This window comes from Mobula birostris, chromosome 1 (genome assembly GCF_030028105.1).
Source record: "Mobula birostris isolate sMobBir1 chromosome 1, sMobBir1.hap1, whole genome shotgun sequence".
In the NCBI taxonomy this organism is placed as follows: Eukaryota; Metazoa; Chordata; class Chondrichthyes; order Myliobatiformes; family Myliobatidae; genus Mobula; species Mobula birostris.
Window position 1 is genome coordinate 153,992,193 of NC_092370.1, and position 20,630 is coordinate 154,012,822.

Below are 20,630 nucleotides of genomic sequence, written 5' to 3' on the forward strand. Positions count from 1 at the left end.
GATTCTTCCCACTGTCACTGGTTAATTGGACCTTGTAAATTGTCCTGTGATTAGGCTAGGATTAAAACAGGGGCATCACTGGGCAGCACGGCTCGAAGTAACGAAAGAGCCTATTCTGCACTGTATCTCAATAAATACATAAAGAGATAACGCTGGTGTCCTTGATTTGTTCAGACAGCTCATTTCCTTCTATTCAAAAGGTAAAGTGGACGTAGTGAGCTTGGCTGTGATTCTTTCTGTGGCTTCATATCCTGCCTGAAGGTCACTGGACTGGGACCCAGTGCATGCAGACAAAGGAAGTGGGCCCTTTGGAGATTAGCCTGCAAAGAAAGGGGGTTAGTGTTGGGAATGGCAGCTTGGATGCACGAATACAGGGAAGGAAATGCATCAAGCAGTTAAACAAAACCTCCCCTTACCTGCAAAATAAGACAGTGTGAATTCTCATTGGCATTTCCTATTAAAGACAAAAGGCAATGGGGATGTTCCTGAATGAACACACCCCAGTAACAGGTGTGCATTGATATTTAACTTTGTCAACACAAGAACAGGCCTGTGGCTGGCTGGGGAGAACCATGAAGCCTAATTGTTGGGCTAACTCCAAAATACCACGAGCTCTCGTGGGGCATATTCAGAAATAAATTAAAAACAAAACCCAGTCTGTTTTTTTTTTCTCTGTAGTGTCATTCACAATCTCAGTGCCCTCAGCTTGTGAACTACTGGAAGCCACAGTTGTAACTTTGAAATCTGCAGAGTAATATATAAAAGTAATAGATGTTTAGTGAGATTGGTGAAAGGCTTGATGTCAACCAGGTTAACCCACCTTCTTACTCAAAGTAGTGTCACAGGGTCCTTTACCCAAAGAGGCCGACGGGTTTGGTGTAACATTTCACTCAAAAGATAGCACATCTCTGACAGTGCAGCATCAACATACCACAATAATTCCCAGTTCCTTAGTTACAGTGACAAAAAAGTACACTTATAGACTACCTCGAGCATCTGAACTGTAAACAGATAAGCACACACAATTTCTACACTGGTATTAGATCTGATGATTTCTATAAAATACTGATACAGATATGCTAATATTCTTGATTATTAACACCACGTATTAACCACAAAAACATTGATACTCTCACCAAAGTCTAATATAATGGAATTATCTTTCACCTTATCATAGAATATACTGGCATCTTATTTTGGAACGGAGTGAAGTGATGTTGGAATGCAACAGTGAAGTACGAGAACAGAGCCGAGCGGGTGTTTTGTGTTAGACCTTCTCTGAAGCAACTATTCTCTACAGCAGTGTCTAAATGGAAAACACAAACTGACAGACAGCTGATTAAAAAAAGTCTTGCCAACTTGTTTAGGTTGGTCATGAAGGCATGTAAAAAACCAATAATGCTGTTGAATGTAAAGTTTTCAAGTTTGAAGTTAACACTGGCCGTTTCTGTAGTGTACAACATTAAGATCAGGATTGACGACTGACTGTTCAGTCTCTGACTACATTCCGTACAGCCACGTTAGCTGAGGCTCGAGTGTTTCACAGAGTTACGGAATGGGACTAGCAGTGCTCCGATTGGAAATATTACCCCAGCCCCACTCTCCCACGAGTTATCTATTATTCTTTTGTTTAATTGGACGTTATAATTTCAAACAAGCTAACATTTAGTTTCACACATCAAAGTTGCCTGTACCTCTTCCTAGAGATGCTGCCTGGCCTGCTGCGTTCACCAGCAACTTTGATGTCTGTTGCTTGAATTTCCAGCATCTGCAGAATTCTTCGTGTTAACATTTAGTTTACTGTTTTTTTTTCATCAAATCTGGTAAATGCACAACCTTCGGGTAAATAGGAACTCAGGATATTTCAGTAACTAATGAGGAACTTTAAAGGCAATTTCAGTTATTAATGACGGGAATCTTTGTGTAATTTTGCAAAGTGAGCTGAGTGGTTAAAGGCAATTGAACTGTCAACTACAGCCAACTCCAACAGTGAGGATTCTAATGACACTGCTACAACACTGTCATACACAGGGAGGTGACAATGATCAAACTTGGGATGACTGCAATACTGAACTACAGGCTAAACGTAGTAATACTTTGCTTTATCTTCACACTTTGTTAAAGGTTCATATTTTAGCCTGAATGTGCAAATACTGACCACGGGCATCTACATTAAACTGATTTAAAAAAATATAAAACTTGAAGACACTGAACTAGGGTTTGCTGGCACAAGCAGAAGCCTTTTCCTTCAGTTGCTCCAGGCACAAGTGGCAACTCCAGCTTCCTGTAGGTGAGAAAGAACATAATATTTACAAATTCCCAGCACGTCTTCATAAGTACTGACTATTCAGCAATTCTTCTAATCGTTGCAGGTCATACATTTCCTCCTTCAACCCGTCCCATTTTGCATATCGCTGTGTTTTTTCCCCAGCAAACCGATACTTATGGATTGTCCCTAACCTCACTAACAATGATTTATCAGGCTTTTCAGATAAGAGGCAACCAAGCCAATGAATGTTTCTGAAAGCATGCAAGGCATCACATATGTATGTAGGCGGGAAGTGGACGAGGGGTTGGGCACATTGATAAGGTAGAGTCCAGGTAAATTCAGTGGGACAAGAGCAGGCAGAAACAATAGATTAACTCACAGAGCTCTGGAAGAACTCAGCTGCCAACAACCCGAGCTTGTTACTTTCTCCCTTTCCTACCCCTTAAGAGTGGCTCCATTGTCCTGTGCTTTCACTGTGACTGGATGGTTGGCCGTCAGACAGGACGGCCCCAGTCTGGAGATGGTGCTGGGGGTAAGAGGGAGCTACATATGTTGGCTGCAGCTTGAACAGGCATTGTGGAAAGTGGGATATAGAGCTGGGTATGGACAGCTTCTGTCCCGTAGTTATATCATCCTTATATGACAAAGATGAACTTTTGATCGACTTCATTGTGGTCTTTGCACGTTGTCTGCCTGCACTGCACCGGTACAGAAGCTATTTCAGCGCCAGCGATTATCACTGGAGGTTCAATTCTCACCACTGTCTTTAAGGAGTTTCTACGCTCCTCCCAGGAGCACGTGGGTTTCCTCCGGGTGCTCCGGTTTCCTCCCACAGTCCAAAGACTTACAGTTAGAGTTAGTGAATCCAGGCATGCTATGTCAACCCCAGAAACAGAGCGTCACTTGTCAGATGCTCAACTCAATCCTCACTGAGTTCATCCGACGCAAACGATGCATTTCACTGAATGTTTCCAGGTTTCAATGTACATGTGGCAAATAAAGCTAATCTTTATATTCATAGTTATATTCTGCATTCATTTACCCTTTTTACTATCTTTAAGTACTTAAGCATGGCTTGATCTGCCTGGATGGTATACAACCAAATGTTTTTCACTGTATCTTGGTAGACGTCCCAACAGTAAACCAATCTTCAGTCATCTTCAATGGGAGTGCGAGGAGAGAGCCACACTGTAATCAACCACAAACTAAATGCACTGTGGCAGTGGGATTCGTAGCCATGGTTGGGGAGCTGGCAGCCTGCCTGTTGAGTTGAATGTGTGGGGGTGGTGCAGACCGGTGCTGTCTCTGTGCTGGGAGCCCAACACACCACTCAACAGTGTGGCAAGGCTGTGCAGTGGGCCAGAGTGTAGATATTTCCAAGTTCCTTTACAAAGTAGGTTGACATTCAGCTCACTGAGTCTACATTGACATTTCCCCCTTAACTTTTCCTGTTAGCTATTCTTCCCATGTTCCCACCAACTCCCCCCAGTTTCCACCGCTCGCCTACACACCAGGGGCAATTTATAGTGACCAATTAACCTGCCGTTCCACATCTTTGGGATGAGGAAACAGGGGTACCCAGTTGAGGGGGTAGGGTGGACCCACACAGTCAGAGGGAGAACATGCAAACCCCACACAGACAGCACCCGAGGTCAGGATCAAACCTGGGACTCTGGCACTGTGAGGCAGTGACTGTACCCACTCCAAGATTATCGACCTCGTAAGGTCATTCAGCTTGCTCCTTGCTTTTGATCCGCGACTGCCTGCATTGACCAACATCTCAACTCTTCCCGCTGCCACCGACCAATGAATTTGGAGCAGAAGGCCACTCGTTCCTTTGACCCTGCCTCGCCACTCAATGAGACTGGGGCTGATCTGACTGCAGCCTCCTCCCTTCCACTGTGATGAGGAGCCAGACGGTGATGGGATCAGATCCCCCACCGCGGTAAAGGTCAATGGTGCAGCCTGTCCTGCCTTACAGCTGCTGGCCTTCTGTGCCCACTGTCCAGGAGAGTGCCAATGAAGCTCTTTCACCTCGCCTGAGAGGGCTCTAACTAGGAGCACAACACCCTTAGCTGTCCATCTGTCCACCTGACCAACAATAGTCTGTGGAAAGTTAACCAAGGCAACAGTCCCTTTGGTCCATTGATTCCATGTCAACCAGCGCCCTCTTAAACTAATCCCACACTAATCCCATTCTTCCTGCATCCCTATCAATTCCCCTTAAACTAATCCCATCCTCCCTGCATCCCCATCAATTCCTCTTAAACTAATCCCACACTAATCCCGTTCTCCCTGCATCTCCATCAATTTCCCTTAAACTAATCCCACACTAATTCCGTTCTCCCTGCATCCCCATCAATTCCATTTAAACTAATCCCACACTAATTCCGTTCTCCCTGCATCCCCATCAATTCCATTTAAACTAATCCCACACTAATTCCGTTCTCCCTGCATCCCCATCAATTCCACACTAATCCCATTCTCCCTGCATCTCCATCACTTCCACTTAAACTAATCCCACACTAATCTCGTTCTCCCTGCATCCCCATTAATTCCACTTTATTCTTCCACTCACCTACACAACTTCACAGCAGCCAATTACAACCCCGCGTGCCTTTTGGCCGTGCGGAATCCAGGGCATTTGGTTAAAACACAGAGGGTCATAGAGGGACGGTGTAAACTCCATACGGACAATGTCAGCGGTCAGGTCAGGACTGACCCTGTGAACTGCGGCTCTACTAGCTGTTCAGCCCCTTACAGTCCCTCGAGTTTCCCCTCTCCTTGTAGCAGTCCTTTGCTTAGCTGAGCCATGACAACTGAGTGCAGTAGTTGTTGAAATATGCATCAGGAGATTGTAACCCACCTCAAGCAGGAAGAGTGAGCCCACCATTGCCACAATAAGACCGTAATTCTTAAGACTACCATGCTCAACTGTGAAGATGTGCACATTGCACAGGGTGCACACCGACAGTTCACAGGAGCTCTTTCACGTGCATTAGTAAAAATCCATCCAGACTGGGGTCACAAAGTTGAACCAAAACAAAAATGAAGGGTTGAGAGCAAGTTCCCGGGGATTCAGAAAACAGCACATCTGCTAGTGAATACTGTACCTTCAGGAGGGTGCATCATTGGTGGGTTTAAACAGTACATATGGTAACCCCGGTCACAGTCATCACAAAACAACAACTGGTCCTAGAAAATAAAGAGAATTCCATTTACAAAAGCACCAAGATATCACCAAGGAGCTTGTGTACATCTTCAAAGTAAAACTGTCTTCAACAAATCAACACAATATACTATTTAGCAAGCCAGTTGTTCAAACTACGGTTAGTGTAGTGCAGCATCCTCAAAATACAATAACCTATTGACCTGTGGCCGAGCCTCCGCAGCCCCCTGTAGAAAGCCGCAATGATTTACCACCTTCTGGGTGAAGGCATTTCTTTGAACCTCAGTCCTGAATGTCCAACCCCTTATCCTGATTCTAGACTCCCCAGCCAGGGGAACATGATCCCTGCATCAACCTGGCCTTGTGAGAATGTTTTATCTGTCAGTGGGATCTGCTGACCTGGAGTGTTGTCTGTGTGGAGTTTGGACGTCCTCTCTGTGATTGTGCTGGGTGCTCCATTTTCCTCCCACATCCTAGGGACACATGGGTTGGTGGGTGAACTGGCCACTCTTGGTTGTCCCAGGGTGGAGGTGACTGCTAGAATCCAGGGGCAGAGGAAGAGAGCTGACGGGGATGTGAGGAGGATGGTTTACAGGGAAGTAAATGCTAGAATGAGAGAGACTGATGGGATTGGTCTGACAGCAGGTGTACTGGCTGGCTAGACCCCTTCATTGTATCAAGGTAATATACAGTACTGTGCAAAAGTCTTAGGTACAGGTCATAAAACTCTAAAGTGAAGATGCTTTCAAAAATAATGAAATGTAAAGTTTCTATATATCAAAAAAATACTATAAAGAGCAATAAACAGTAAAAAATTCTAAATCAAGTCAATATTTGGTGTGACTACCATTTGCCTTTAAAACTGCATCAATTCTCTTGGGTACACTGTCATTCAGTTTTATCAGAAAATCAGCTGGTAGGTTGGTCTGAGCATTTTGGAGAACTTGCCACAGTTCATCTGCAGACTTTGGCTGTCTTGCCTGCCTCTGTCTCTCCAGGTGATCCCAGACAGTGTCAATGATGTTGAGATCAGGGCTTTGTGGAGGCCAAACCATCTGAAACTACATAAAAAATCTAGGGTGCCAAAGATTTATTCACAGGACAGTCGGTAGCCCATTTAGGATTAAAATTAGAAGGGCATCTTTACTCAGGGGACCGTGATAACTACATTGAAAAGACAATAGATATCTGAATATTAAGGGAATTAAAGGGGATAGGGCAGAACATTGAACTAGGAGAGAAGTATTGTTGCAATTATGGTTGAGACCTTGCCGAATGGCCTATTTCTGACTTGTTCCTTCATCATTCGGTCCCTAACACTGACACTTGCCAGTCTTGTAGCATCTACAAAAGCAAATGAACACTTTTCCACACTACATCTGCTCTCCCTCTCCCCCTCTCCCCCCAATGTGCAAGACAGGTATGTTCCAAAAAAGAAGAAATTTTCGAGTGGAAAAAGGATGCAACCGTGGTTGACAAGAGAAGTCAAAGCCAAAGTTAAAGCAAAAGAGAGGGCATACAAGGAAGCAAAAATTAGTGGGAAGACAGAGGATTGGGAAGTTTTTAAAACCTTACAAAAGAAAACCAAGAAGGTCATTAAGAGAGAAAAGATTAACTATGAAAGGAAGCTAGCAAATAATATCAAAGAGGATACTAAAAGCTTTTTCAAGTATATAAAGAGTAAAAGGCAGGTGAGAATAGATATAGGACCGATAGAATATGATGCTGGAGAAATTGTAATGGGAGATAAGGAGATGGTGGAGGAACTGAACGAGTATTTTGCATCAGTCTTCACTGAGGAAGACATCAGCAGTATACCGGACACTCAAGGGTGGCAGGGAAGAGAAGTGTGCGCAGTCACAATTATGACAGGGAAAGTACTCAGGAAGCTGAATAGGCTAAAGGTAGATAAATCTTCTGGACCAGATGGAATGCACCCTTGTGTTCTGAAGGAAGTAGCTGTGGAGATTGCGGAGGCATTAGCGATGATCTTTCAAAAGTCGATAGATTCTGGCGTGGTTCCAGAAGACTGGAAGATTGCAAATGTCACTCCGCTATTTAAGAAGGGGGCAAGGAAGCAAAAAGGAAATTATAGACCTGTTAGCTTGACATCGGTGATTGGGAAGTTGTTGGAGTCGATTGTCAAGGATGAGGTTACAGATTACCTGGAGGCATATGACAAGATAGGCAGAACTCAGCATGGATTCCTTAAAGGAAAATCCTGCCTGACAAACCTATTACAATTTTTTGAGGAAATTACCAGTAGGCTAGACAAGGGAGATGCAGTGGATGTTGTATATTTGGATTTCAGAAGGCCTTTGACAAGGTGCCACACATGAGGCTACTTAACAAGATAAGAGCCCATGGAATTACGGGAAAGTTACATACGTGGATAGAGCGTTGGCTGATTGGCAGGAAACAGAGAGTGGGAATAAAGGGATCCTATTCTGGTTGGCTGCTGATTACCAGTGATGTTCCACAGGGGTCCGTGTTGGGGCCGCTTCTTTTTACATTGTACATCAACGATTTGGATTATGGAATAGATGGCTTTGTGGCTAAGTTTGCTGACGATACGAAGATAGGTGGAGGGGCCGGTAGTGCTGAGGAAACGGAGAGTCTGCAGAGAGACTTGGATAGATTGGAAGAATGGGCAGAGAAGTGGCAAATGAAGTACAATGTTGGAAAGTGTATGGTTATGCACTTTGGCAGAAAAAATAAACGGGCAGACTATTATTTAAATGGGGAAAGAATTCAAAGTTCTGAGATGCAACGGGACTTCGGAGTCCTCGTACAGGATACCCTTAAAGTTAACCTCCAGGTTGAGTCAGTAGTGAAGAAGGCGAATGTAATGTTGGCATTCATTTCTAGAGGAATAGAGTATAGGAGCAGGGATGTGATGTTGAGGCTCTATAAGGCGCTGGTGAGACCTCACTTGGAGTACTGTGGGCAGTTTTGGTCTCCTTATTTAAGAAAGGATGTGCTGACGTTGGAGAGGGTACAGAGAAGATTCACTAGAATGATTCTGGGAATGAGAGGGTTAACATATGAGGAACGTTTGTCCGCTGTTGGACTGTATTTCTTAGAGTTTAGAAGAATGAGGGGAGACCTCATAGAAACATTTCGAATGTTAAAAGGCATGGACAGAGTGGATGTGGCAAAGTTGTTTCCCATGATGGGGGAGTCTAGCATGAGAGGGCATGACTTAAGGATTGAAGGACGCCCTTTCAGAACAGAAATGCGAAGAAATTTTTTTAGTCAGAGGGTGGTGAATCTATGGAATTTGTTGCCACAGGCAGCAGTGGAGGCCAAGTCATTGGGTGTATTTAAGGCAGAGATTGATAGGTATCTGAGTAGCCAGGGCATCAAAGGTTATGGTGAGAAGGTGGGGGAGTGGGACTAAATAGGAGAATGGATCAGCTCGTGATAAAATGGCGGAGCAGACTCGATGGGCCGAATGGCCTACTTCTGCTCCTTTGTCTTATGGTCTTATGGTCAATTCACCCCTCGTGTACAGATCTCTCTGCAACTTCTCACAGCTCATACAGCCTCTAATTATTGCACCATCAACAGACTTAGATATTATACATTTGGCAGTCTTTGATACAGATTATGGAAGTCAGCACCAGCCCCAACAGAACCCATGGGTTACAGCAGGACATTATCAGACCTGTGCAGGATCTATACTACAGCACTTTGCAGTTCTCCACAGATATCAGGCAAGACCTCCCAAAAAATGAAACTCTCACAATCATCACAATCATCTGGTATACACCTTGGCTGCTCAGGCAAACAACAAGCACAGGATTAAAAATCCAAACAACCTATCTAAGTGTACAGGGCAGTGAGCTTATGAATAACTGGGACTGAAAACATCAGATGTTATTGCCTCAGGGCTGAAGCAAGTTGGTAGTTAGACATGAAACTATTCGATAGTCTTCTGTGTCACAAGAACAGGAAGATCATGAAACTTCAGACATTGCCAACCTAAAAGCAGAGAAGGCTGAAGAGAGTGTGGAGAGAAAAACAGAACAGAAGTGTTAGGGTGCTGATCATTCACCAGAAGTGGGAAGCATGTTTTAAGCAGCTGAGACACAGGAGGTGGAGAGACCAGAGAGAGAACAGCCTGTGACTGGAAGGAGACTGAGACAGGCTGGGGACACAAGTGCTGACTGAGAGTGTGAAGGCTGGTTAGCTGCAGAGCCACTGGATATAAGAAGACAATGGAAGAGAATAGACAAGAGGGAGGAAGACAGTGCTGGAGCAGTGGACGCAGATCGGAACAGTTGCTGGATTCCAGCTAGAAATACCCAGCACCTATACATAATGCAGTTGGCAGACCTTTCATTACTACTAGCCAACTCTTACGCAAGCAAGGCTAAGGTGTTGGATTCTGAGGGTGGCAGGGTGCCTGGTTGTAAGAGTGACTCTGAAATTCCATTTGTCAGTCACTTTGACTCTGATCTCTGACTCCTGCACTGTTCATAGTCATAGTCATAGTCATACTTTATTGATCCCGGGGGAAATTGGTTCCAACAAGGGTCAACAACAACACCTAGTCGGCCTACAGCCCCAAGGATTCAGCACCAAATTCAACAAAACCAAACCCAGCTCTAAACTCTTGGCCTGCTGGGCAGCTGTCCCAGCATCGTTTACCTGCAGAGTACATTCTCTATAGCTGCTACTCTACTCTCTATTCTACCTCTGTTACTAGCTCGATGCACTGTGTAATGAATCGTATGAACAGTACACAAGAACAAGATTTTTATGCCATGGACCCTTGTTATTAACTGAGAGGTCCGTGGACTCCAGGTTAGGGACCCCAGCACTAAACGAAGTGATTGCAAGACTGATGACACTGGCTACCATCGCTCCATATTAGCTGCAGCTTGCAGAAGCCCCTCAGCTCCAGCAGGAGGAACAGGTCACACTCCCCCAGCCCCACCTGTGGCGAGATCAGTGGGATTGTCCACCACTGCGGATCGCACAGGTTCGGAGTGGAGGAAGGCACACTCGCCCAGGAGGGGACCCTGAGGGTGAAGTGCCCGTGCTCTAGGATGTGGACAAGGACGAAAACCAATGGTATCTGACTCAGAGGCAAGAGGTGGAGAAAACTGATCAGAAGGGTCATGATTTCCCCATGGCTCTGCACGTGTGAGAACTTCCCATCCCCCTGCACCCTCTCCAGTACAATCACAGCTTCCCAGGCAGGTGGTGATCAGAAATGGATGCAGTTCTCAGACAATGGCTTAAGCAGTGCCTCCAGTTCCAGTATAACTTCATAGCTTCGGTTTTCCTTTGGACCTCCAGCTCCTGCAGTTTCTTTGTTTTTTCAATAGAACAGCAACACTTAAAAGGCATTTGGACAGGAACATTGAGGGATATTGGCAAATGGGACCAGTTTGATCAGCATGGACAAGTTTCTGTGCTGTATGGCATAGGAGGTCATTTGGATCGCTCAGAGTAATCTTATCTCCACACTAATTTTCCATGGCCTGTTCTTCCCACAATCCCCCCAATTTTCCTCAGATTCTACCACTACCTACACATTTTCCAACCTTCACATTCTGGGGATCTGGGAGGCAACTAGAGCACGGAGCAGAAACCCTCACAATCGCAGCGGGAGCAAGCAAACTCAGGATTGATGCCAGGCCTCTGGAGCTGTGCAGCACTGGCTTTACCTGCTCTGCCACTGTGCTGGCCTTTGGCAAATGAAGGCAATCGCTCCATCTACCAGATTGATCCAGTCTGCCACCCTAAGGATGTGGGAAGAAGTACACCAACCTTCTTTCAATTTCTTAGGTCTCTTTAAAGCACATCTCCACACGTTGCTCCACACGCTCCTCCAGATTAAATTCCACCTTCCATCTACACCTGCCTGTAGTCCATAAACCTTTCACTTCCACTGTCAGCTACATGGCAATTAACATCTATTTTAATCATTTACCCCCAAATTCAAGTTCAAGTTTATTGTCATTCAACTGTGTGTGTCTACACCTCCAATACAGTACATACAACTCACACATTTGGTCTAAATCATTAACATTCACCATCAACCCAACAGACCGGATACTGAACCCTGTGAGACCTCACCGGTCATAAAAACACCCAGCACCCATCACTCTACTCCTGCCACCAAAACAGCTTTGGGTCCAATGTGTCACCCCATCTCCCACCCCCAGGATCCCCTACCAGATTACTTTTTTGATCTGACGTGCAGGGCTTTGGGAAAACCCACAGACTGCAGCAAACACTGCCTCACTAAACTCCCTGAGGCGGTAACAAGGTCATCCCATCGGTCTGATAAACTAATCTGTTGTTGTTGAGTAACCTGTACCTCTCAGGTTAACCTGTAACCTGTACAGTGAAGGTTCACACTGTCCCTCTGAGCAGAGACCAAGAACTGACCCAACACAGAAGTGTACTTGCATTGATATCCCCTCCTCCCACAACACCAGCCCTGCTCCTGTCCTCTGGCTCCACTCCTGCAGCCGTTGCCTCTGTAATTTCCCTCCTGTGCTTCTTTTAACATCCTGAGATATATGTTATCCAGGCCTGGCAATTTATCCATTTTTGAATATACCGGCTCCCTGCTGCCTTCCTCATTCAGTACTAGACGCACAACCTCCCTTAACCACAACACAACATCGTCCCTTCTACTGAGAAGATAACTGATAGTTATTATTAAAACCTTAAGCACACTCTCCCTCTCCACATACACAAGTGACTTCTCTGGACCCTAATGACCCCAGTTGTTTCCCTTAGTTTGCTCTTTACCTTCCTATTTTCTTCAATGTCAGAAGCCAGTATGTTTTTGCATCTTCACCTTCCTTTCCGAATTTCTCCTTCTAAGCTGTCCACACTGTAGCAAGTTTATGGTGCCTGATGTGAGCTTGATTGTTGTGACAGGCTATCCTCTGTGCACTTCATCATCAGAGGCTCTATATTTGTCAGTCCCTCTCTTTATTTTTAACCCTGAACATCCTGAATCTGCATCTGAGACACCTCCCCTTGCTCTGTGACTGACCACCATGCTGCTGGTTCCTGTCCGCTTTCCCTCACACTCCTCAGGCTTGTAATGTTGATCCACCCAAACTAGGAGTCTTTGTCACAGAAACATGGAACTGTACGAGCTCCTTCAGCCAACCATGACCCTGCCTATTATCGACGTTGATGCTATTTACCTGCCTGAGGCCTGTATCCCTCCATACTTATCCTGTCCGGGGATCTTGTATCTACCACTACCACTTCCTCTGGCATCTTGCTCCAGGTAAGTACCTCCATCTGTGTGGAACAGTTAGCACTCAGATGTCCACTAAATTTCTCCCTTCTTGCTCAAACCTGCACTCTCTAATTCTAAATTATAAAGCTTGAAGACCACAACACATATGGTCTTGTGTCCATTCGGTCCATCGAGTCTGCTCTAGTATTCCATCACAGCCCTCTCAACTGCATTCTCCTGCCTTCTCCCTGTAATCTTTGACACCCTGACTAATTAATAACCTATCAGCCCCCACTTTAAATCTCAAACTTCATGTATTAGCAGACTAACATAAATCACCATTTACAACCCTGAGATTCATTTTCTGGCAGTAACTAAAACTACACCTTACAGGACGGACAAACAAGCAATATCCAAACAACAAACTGTGCAAATGCAAAAGATAAACAAATAAGAAAATAAACAAGCTATAATCATCGAGAATATGAGATGAAGAGTCCTTGAAAGTGAATCCATAGGTTGTGAAAACAGTTCAGTGATGGGACAGGTGAAATTGAGTGAAGCTTTCTCCACTGAACCAAGAGCCAGAGGGGGTAATAACTATTCCTGAACCTGGGGATGTGGGTCCTGAGACCAGAGGGAGTAATAACTGTTCCTGAACCTGGGTTTGTGGGTCCTGAGACCAGAGGGGGTAATAACTATTCCTGAACCTGGGGATGTGGGTCCTGAGACCAGAGGGGGTAATAACTGTTCCTGACCTGAGGGTGTGGGTCCTGAGGCCAGAGAGGGTAATAACTGTTCCTGAACCTGGGTTCATGGGTCCTGAGACCAGAGGGAGTAATAACTGTTCCTGAACCTGGGTTCATGGGTCCTGAGACCAGAGGGAGTAATAACTGTTCCTGAACCTGGGTTTGTGAGTCCTGAGACCAGAGGGGGTAATAACTGTTCCTGAACCTGGGTTTGTGGGTCCTGAGACCAGAGGGAGTAATAACTTCCTGAACCTGGGTTTGTGGGTCCTGAGATCAGAGGGGGCAATAACTGTTCCTGAACCTGGGTTTGTGGGTCCTGAGACCAGAGGGGGTAATAACTGTTCCTGAAAATGGGGGTGTGGGTCCTGAGACCAGAGGGGGTAATAACTGTTCCTGAACCTGGGGGTGTGGGTCCTGAGACCAGAGGGGGTAATAACTGTTCCTGAACCTGGGGGTGTGGGTCCTGAGACCAGTGGGGTAATAACTGTTCCTGAACCTGGGTTCATGGGTCCTGAGACCAGAGGGGGTAATAACTTCCTGAACCTGGGTTTGTGGGTCCTGAGACCAGAGGGGGTAATAACTTCCTGAACCTGGGTTTGTGGGTCCTGAGGCCAGAGGGGTTAATAACTGTTCTTGAACCTGGGTTTGTGGGTCCTGAGGCCAGAGGGGGCAATAACTGTTCCTGAACCTGGAGGTGTGGGTCCTGAGGCCAGAGGGGGTAATAACTGTTCCTGAACCTGGGGGTGTGGGTCCTGAGGCCAGAGGGGGTAATAACTGTTCCTGAACCTGGGGGCATGGGTCCAGAGACCAGAGGGGGTAATAACTGTTCCTGAACCTGGGTTCATGGGTCCTGAGACCAGAGGGGGTAATAACTGCTCCTGAACCTGGGTTTGTGGGTCCTGAGACCAGAGGGGGTAATAACTTCCTGAACCTGGGTTTGTGGGTCCTGAGGCCAGAGGGGGCAATAACTGTTTCTGAATCTTGTGCCGTGAGTCCTGAGGCCAGAGGGGGTAATAACTGTTCCTAAATCTGGGTTTGTGGATCCTGAGACCAGAGGGGATAATAACTGTTCCTGAACTTGCGGGTGTGGGTCCTGAGGCCAGAGGGGGTAATAACTGTTCTTGAACCTGGGGGTGAGGGTCCTGAGGCCAGAGGGGGCAATAACTGTTCCTGAATCTTGTGCCGTGAGTCCTGAGGCCAGAGGGGGTAATAACTGTTCCTGAACCTGGGGTGTGGGTCCTGAGGCCAGAGGGGGTAATAACTGTTCCTGAACCTGGGGGTGTGGGTCCTGAGGCCAGAGGGGGCAATAACTGTTCCTGAATCTTGTGCCGTGAGTCCTGAGGCCAGAGGGGGTAATAACTGTTCCTGAACCTGGGGGTGTGGGTCCTGAGACCAGAGGGGGTAATAACTGTTCCTGAACCTGGGGCCGTGAGTCCTGAGACCAGAGGGGGTAATAACTGTTCCTGAACCTGGGGCCGTGAGTCCTGAGGCCAGAGGGGGTAATAACTGTTCCTGAACCTGGGGGTGTAGGTCCTGAGGCCAGAGGGGGTAATAACTGTTCCTGAACCTGGGTTTGTGGGTCCTGAGACCAGAGGGAGTAATAACTGTTCTTGAACCTGGGTTCGTGGGTCCTGAGGCCAGAGGGGGTAATAACTGTTCTTGAACCTGGGGGTGTGGGTCCTGAGGCTAGAGGTGGTAATAACTGTTCCTGAACCTGGGTTTGTGGGTCCTGAGACCAGAGGGGGTAATAACTGTTCCTGAAAATGGGGGTGTGGGTCCTGAGACCAGAGAAGGGTAATAACTGTTCCTGAAAATGGGGGTGTGGGTCCTGAGGCCAGAGGGGGTAATAACTTCCTGAACCTGGGGCCGTGAGTCCTGAGGCCAGAGGGGATAATAACTGTTCCCAAACTTGGGTTTGTGGGTCCTGAGACCAGAGGGGGCAATAACTTCCTGAACCTGGGGGTGTGGGTCCTGAGACCAGAGGGGGTAATAACTGTTCCTGAACCTGGGGGTGTGGGTCCTGAGGCCAGAGGAGGCAATAACTGTTCCTGAACCTGGGTTCGTGGGTCCTGAGGCCAGAGGGGGTAATAACTTTTCCTGAACCTGGGTTTGTGGGTCCTGAGACCAGAGGGGGTAATAACTTCCTGAACCTGAGGGTGTGGGTCCTGAGATCAGAGGGGGTAATAACTGTTCCTGAACCTGGGGGTGTGGGTCCTGAGACCAGACGGGGTAATAACTGTTCCTGAACCTGGGGGTGTGGGTCCTGAGGCCAGAGGGGGCAATAACTGTTACTGAACCTGGGGGTGTGGGTCCTGAGGCCAGAGGGGGCAATAACTGTTCCTGAATCTGGGGCCGTGAGTCCTGAGGCCAGAGGGGCAATAACTGTTCCTGAACCTGGGGCCATGAGTCCTGAGGCCGGAGGGGGTAATAACCGTTCCTGAACCTGGGGGTGTGGGTCCTGAGGCGGGAGGGGGCAATAACTGTTCCTGAACCTGGGCTCTGGGTCCTGACGGCTTCTGTACCTCCTTCCTGATGACAGCAATGAGAAAAGCATGGCTGGGTGATGGGGGTCCTTAATGATGGATATAATCAATGACTTGGCATCCACAGATGTCTATGGCAATAAATTGCACAGGTTCACTTTCCCCTGGGTAAAGAAACCCCTCCTCATCTCTGCTCTAAAGGGACGCTCCTCTATTCTGAGGCTGATACTCTGGTCCTAGACCCACCCACTACATGAAATATCCTTTCCACATCCACTCTATCTAGGCCTTTCAATATTCAATACATTTCAATGAGATCTCCCCTCATTCTTCTAAACTCCAGTGGATACAGGCACAGAGCCATCAAAGCTCCTCACACATTAACCTTTCATTCCTGGAATCAATGTCATGAACTTCCTCTGGACCCTCACTAATACCAGCACATCATATCTTAAATATCAGGTCCAAAACTGCTCACAATACTCCAAGTGTGGTCTGAGCAATACCTTATAAAGCTTCAACATTACATCCCTGCCTTTTTATTCAGTCCTCCAAAAACAAGTGCTCATATTGCATTTGCCTTCCTCACTACCAGTTCAATTTGCAAGTTAACCTTTAGGGAATCCTGCACAAGGACTCCTAAGTTCCTTTGCACCTCTGAATTCTCTCCCCATTTAGAAAGTAGTCTATGCCTTTATTCTTTCTACCAAACTGCATGACCATACACCTCCCTATACTATATTCTTCTGCCCATTCTCCCAATCTGTCTGTCTTTCTGCAGACTCCCTGCTTCCTCAGCACTACCTGCCCCTCCACCAATTTCTGTATTGTTTGCAAACTCGGCCAAAAAGCCACCAATTCTATCATCCTAGTCACTGACATATAACGTAAAAAGAATTGGTTTCAACACAGATTCCTGCGGAACACCACTAGTCACCAGCAGCCAACCAGAAAAGGCTCCCTTTATTCCCACTCTTTCCCTCCAGCTAATCAGCCAATGCTTTATCCATGCTGGTATCCTTCCTGTAATACCATGGGCTCTTATCTTGTTAAGCAGCCTCATGTGTGGCATCTTTTCAAAGGCCTTCTGAAAATCCAAGTAAGCAATATCGACTAACTCTCCTTCATCTATCCTGCTTGTTATTTCCTCAAAGAATTCCAACAGATTTGTCAGGCAATATTTTCCCTTAAGGAAACTATGCTAACTTTGGCCTATTTTATCAAGCGCTTCCCAGTACCCTAAAACCTCATCCTTAATAATGGACTCCAACAGCTTCCCAAGAACTGAAGTCAAGCTAATAGCCTAAAATTACCTTTTTTCTGCCTCACTCCCTTCTTAAAGAGTAGAGTGAAATTTGCAATTTTCCAGTCTTCTGGAACCATTCCAGAATCTAGTGATTCTTGAAAGATCTCTACAAGTGCCTCCACAATCGCTTCAGCTTCCTCCTCCAGAACCCTGGGGTGTAGTCCACTTGATCCAGGTGACATATCTACCTTTAGTCCTTTCAGCTTCCTAAGCACCTTCTCCTTAGTAATAGCATTTACACTCAGTCCTACCCCTGGCACTCTCGGACTGCTGACATACTGCTAGTGTTTTCCACAGTGAAGATTTATTAAATTCATCTGCCATTTCTTCGTTCCCTTATTACTCCCTCTCCAGTGTCATTATCCAGCAATCCCATATCGACTCTCACCTGTTTTACTCTTTTATATATCTGAAAACACTTTTGATATTCTCTTTGACATTATTTATCAGCTTATTTCATCTTTTCGCTCCTTATGGCTTTTTTAGTTGCCTTTTTTTGGTTTTTAAAAACTTCCCAATCCTCTAACTTCACACTAAATCTTTGGCCAGCTCCCCTCTCATGCCTTTGTAATTCCCTTTACTTGGAAGTAAATTCTATTCTATTTATCTGTGTATACATCTCCATAAATTGTCCCTCAGGCTCCTATGTTCCAAAGAGAATAAACCCAGCCTATCTAATCTCTCCTTTCCAAACAACAACCTGATAAATCTCTTCCACACTCTCTCTCTATTGTTATCACATCCTTCCGGAAGTGTGGTGGCCAGAACTATACACAGTGCTCGAAATGTGGTCTAGCCAATGCTTTGTACAGCTGCAGCATGATGTCTCAAATCTTATACTCAATGCCTATAAAAACTAGTTTACCAATTACCTTCTTCACTATCCTGTCACCTATGGCCTCTTCCACATCAATGGTAAATCTAACTGAAATATAATCGCCTACTACAATGTTCTCCCACCTGTCCAGCTTCATTCCCCCAAACTAAGTTCAGAATTTTAGGTTGCCTTGTCTAGATCCTCTCTTTATAAAGGATGGAGTCACTGTCAGCATTGTTAAAACAATTTAAGACCATAAGACCATAAGACAAAGGAGCAGAAGTTGGCCATTCGGCCCATCGAGTCTGCTCCACCATTTTATCATGAGCTGATCCATTCTCCCATTTAGTCCCACTCCCCCACTTTCTCACCATAACCTTTGATGCCCTGGCTACTCAGATACCTATCAATCTCTGCCTTAAATACACCCAACAACTTAGCCTCCACTGCTGCCGGTGGCAACAAATTCCATAGATTCACCACCCTCTGACTAAAAAAATTACTTCACATTTCTGTTCTGAATGGGCGCCCTTCAATCCTTAAGTCATGCCCTCTCGTACTAGACTCCCCCATCATGGGAAACAACTTTGCCACATCCACTCTATCCATGCCTTTCAACATTCGAAACGTTTCTATGAGGTCTCCCCTCATTCTTCTAAACTCCAAGGAATACAGTCCAACAGCGGACAAACATTCCTCATATGTTAACCCTCTCATTCCCAGAATCATTCTAGTGAATCTTCTCTGTACCCTCTCCAACGTCAGCACATCCTTTCTTAAATAAGGAGACCAAAACTGCCCACAGTACTCCAAGTGCGGTCTCACCAGCGCCTTATAGGGCCTCAACATCACATCCCTGCTCCTGTACTCTATTCCTCTAGAAATGAATGCCAACATTGCATTCGCCTTCTTCACTACTGACTCAACCTGGAGGTTAACTTTAAGGGTATCCTGTACGAGGACTCCGAAGTCCTGTTGCATCTCAGAACTTTGAATTCTTTCCCCATTTAAATAATAGTCTGCCCGTTTATATTTTCTGCCAAAGTGCATAACCATACACTTTCCAACATTGTACTTCATTTGCCACTTCTCTGCCCATTCTTCCAATCTATCCAAGTCTCTCTTCAGACTCTCCGTTTCCTGAGCACTACCGGCCCCTCCACCTATCTTCGTATCGTCAGCAAACTTAGCCACAAAGCCATCTATTCTATAATCCAAATCGTTGATGTACAATGTAAAAAGAAGCGGCCCCAACACGAACCCCTGTGGAACATCACTGGTAACCGGCAGCCAACTAGAATAGGATCCCTTTATTCCCACTCTCTGTTTCCTGCCAATCAGCCAACGCTCTATCCACGTATGTAACTTTCCCGTAATTCCATGGGCTCTTATCTTGTTAAGTAGCCTCATGTGTGGCACCTTGTCAAAGGCCTTCTGAAATCCAAATATACAACATCCACTGCATCTCCCTTGTCTAGCCTACTGGTAATTTCCTCAAAAAATTGTAATAGGTTTGTCAGGCAGGATTTTCCTTTAAGGAATCCATGCTGAGTTCTGCCTATCTTGTCATATGCCTCCAGGTAATCTGTAACCTCATCCTTGACAATCGACTCCAACAACTTCCCAATCACCGATGTCAAGCTAACAGGTCTATAATTTCCTTTTTGCTTCCTTGTCCCCTTCTTAAATAGCGGAGTGACATTTGCAATCTTCCAGTCTTCTGGAACCATGCCAGAATCTATCGACTTTTGAAAGATCATCGCTAATGCCTCCACAATCTCCACAGCTACTTCCTTCAGAACACGAGGGTGCATTCCATCTGGTCCAGGAGATTTATCTACCTTTAGCCTATTCAGCTTCCTGAGTACTTTCCCTGTCGTAATTGTGACTGCGCACACTTCTCTTCCCTGCCACCCTTGAGTGTCCGGTATACTGCTGATGTCTTCCTCAGTGAAGACTGATGCAAAATACTCGTTCAGTTCCTCTGCCATCTCCTTATCTCCCATTACAATTTCTCCAGCATCATTTTCTATCAGTCCTATATCTACTCTCACCTATCTTTTACTTTTTATATACTTGAAAAAGCTTTTAGTATCCTCTTCGATATTATTTGCTAGCTTCCTTTCATAGTTAATCTTTTCCCTCTTAATGACCTTCTTAGTTTCCTTTTGTAAAGTTTTAAAAACTTCCCAATCCTCTGTCTTCCCACTAATTTTTGCCTCCTTGTATGCCCTCTCCTATGCTTTAACTTTGGCTTTGACTTCTCATGCCAACCACGGTTGCATCCTTTTTCTATTCGAAAACTTCTTCATTTTTGGAATATACCTGTCTTGCACCTTCCTCACTTCTCGCATAAACTCCAGCCACTGCTGCTCTACCGTCCTTCCTGCCAGTGTCCCTTTCCAGTCAACTTTGGCCAGTTCCTCTCTCATGCCACTATAATTTCCTTTACTCCACTGAAATACCGACACATTGGATTTCGGCTTCTCTTTTTCAAATTTCACAGTGAATTCAATCATGTTATGATCACTGCCTCCTAAGGGTTCCTTCACCTCAATCTCTCTAATCACCTCCGGTTCATTACACAATACCCAATCCAGTACAGCCGATCCCCTAGT

At 45.7% G+C, this 20,630-nt stretch overlaps 1 protein-coding gene across 1 annotated transcript in view; it reads right to left on the reverse strand.

The window, feature by feature from the left end:
• Positions 1-1,621: 1,621 nt before the first annotated feature.
• The window catches only part of dpf3 (double PHD fingers 3), a 210,084-nt gene continuing 191,075 nt past the window's right edge, over positions 1,622-20,630 (reverse strand). Inside the window, exons 11-12 of the mRNA XM_072264337.1 lie at positions 5,383-5,464; positions 1,622-2,284 (exon numbers count right to left, since the gene is read on the reverse strand). Coding sequence (XP_072120438.1) covers positions 2,214-2,284; positions 5,383-5,464 — 153 coding nt within the window. The 3' untranslated portion in view covers positions 1,622-2,213. The remainder of the gene's footprint in view (positions 2,285-5,382; positions 5,465-20,630) is intronic.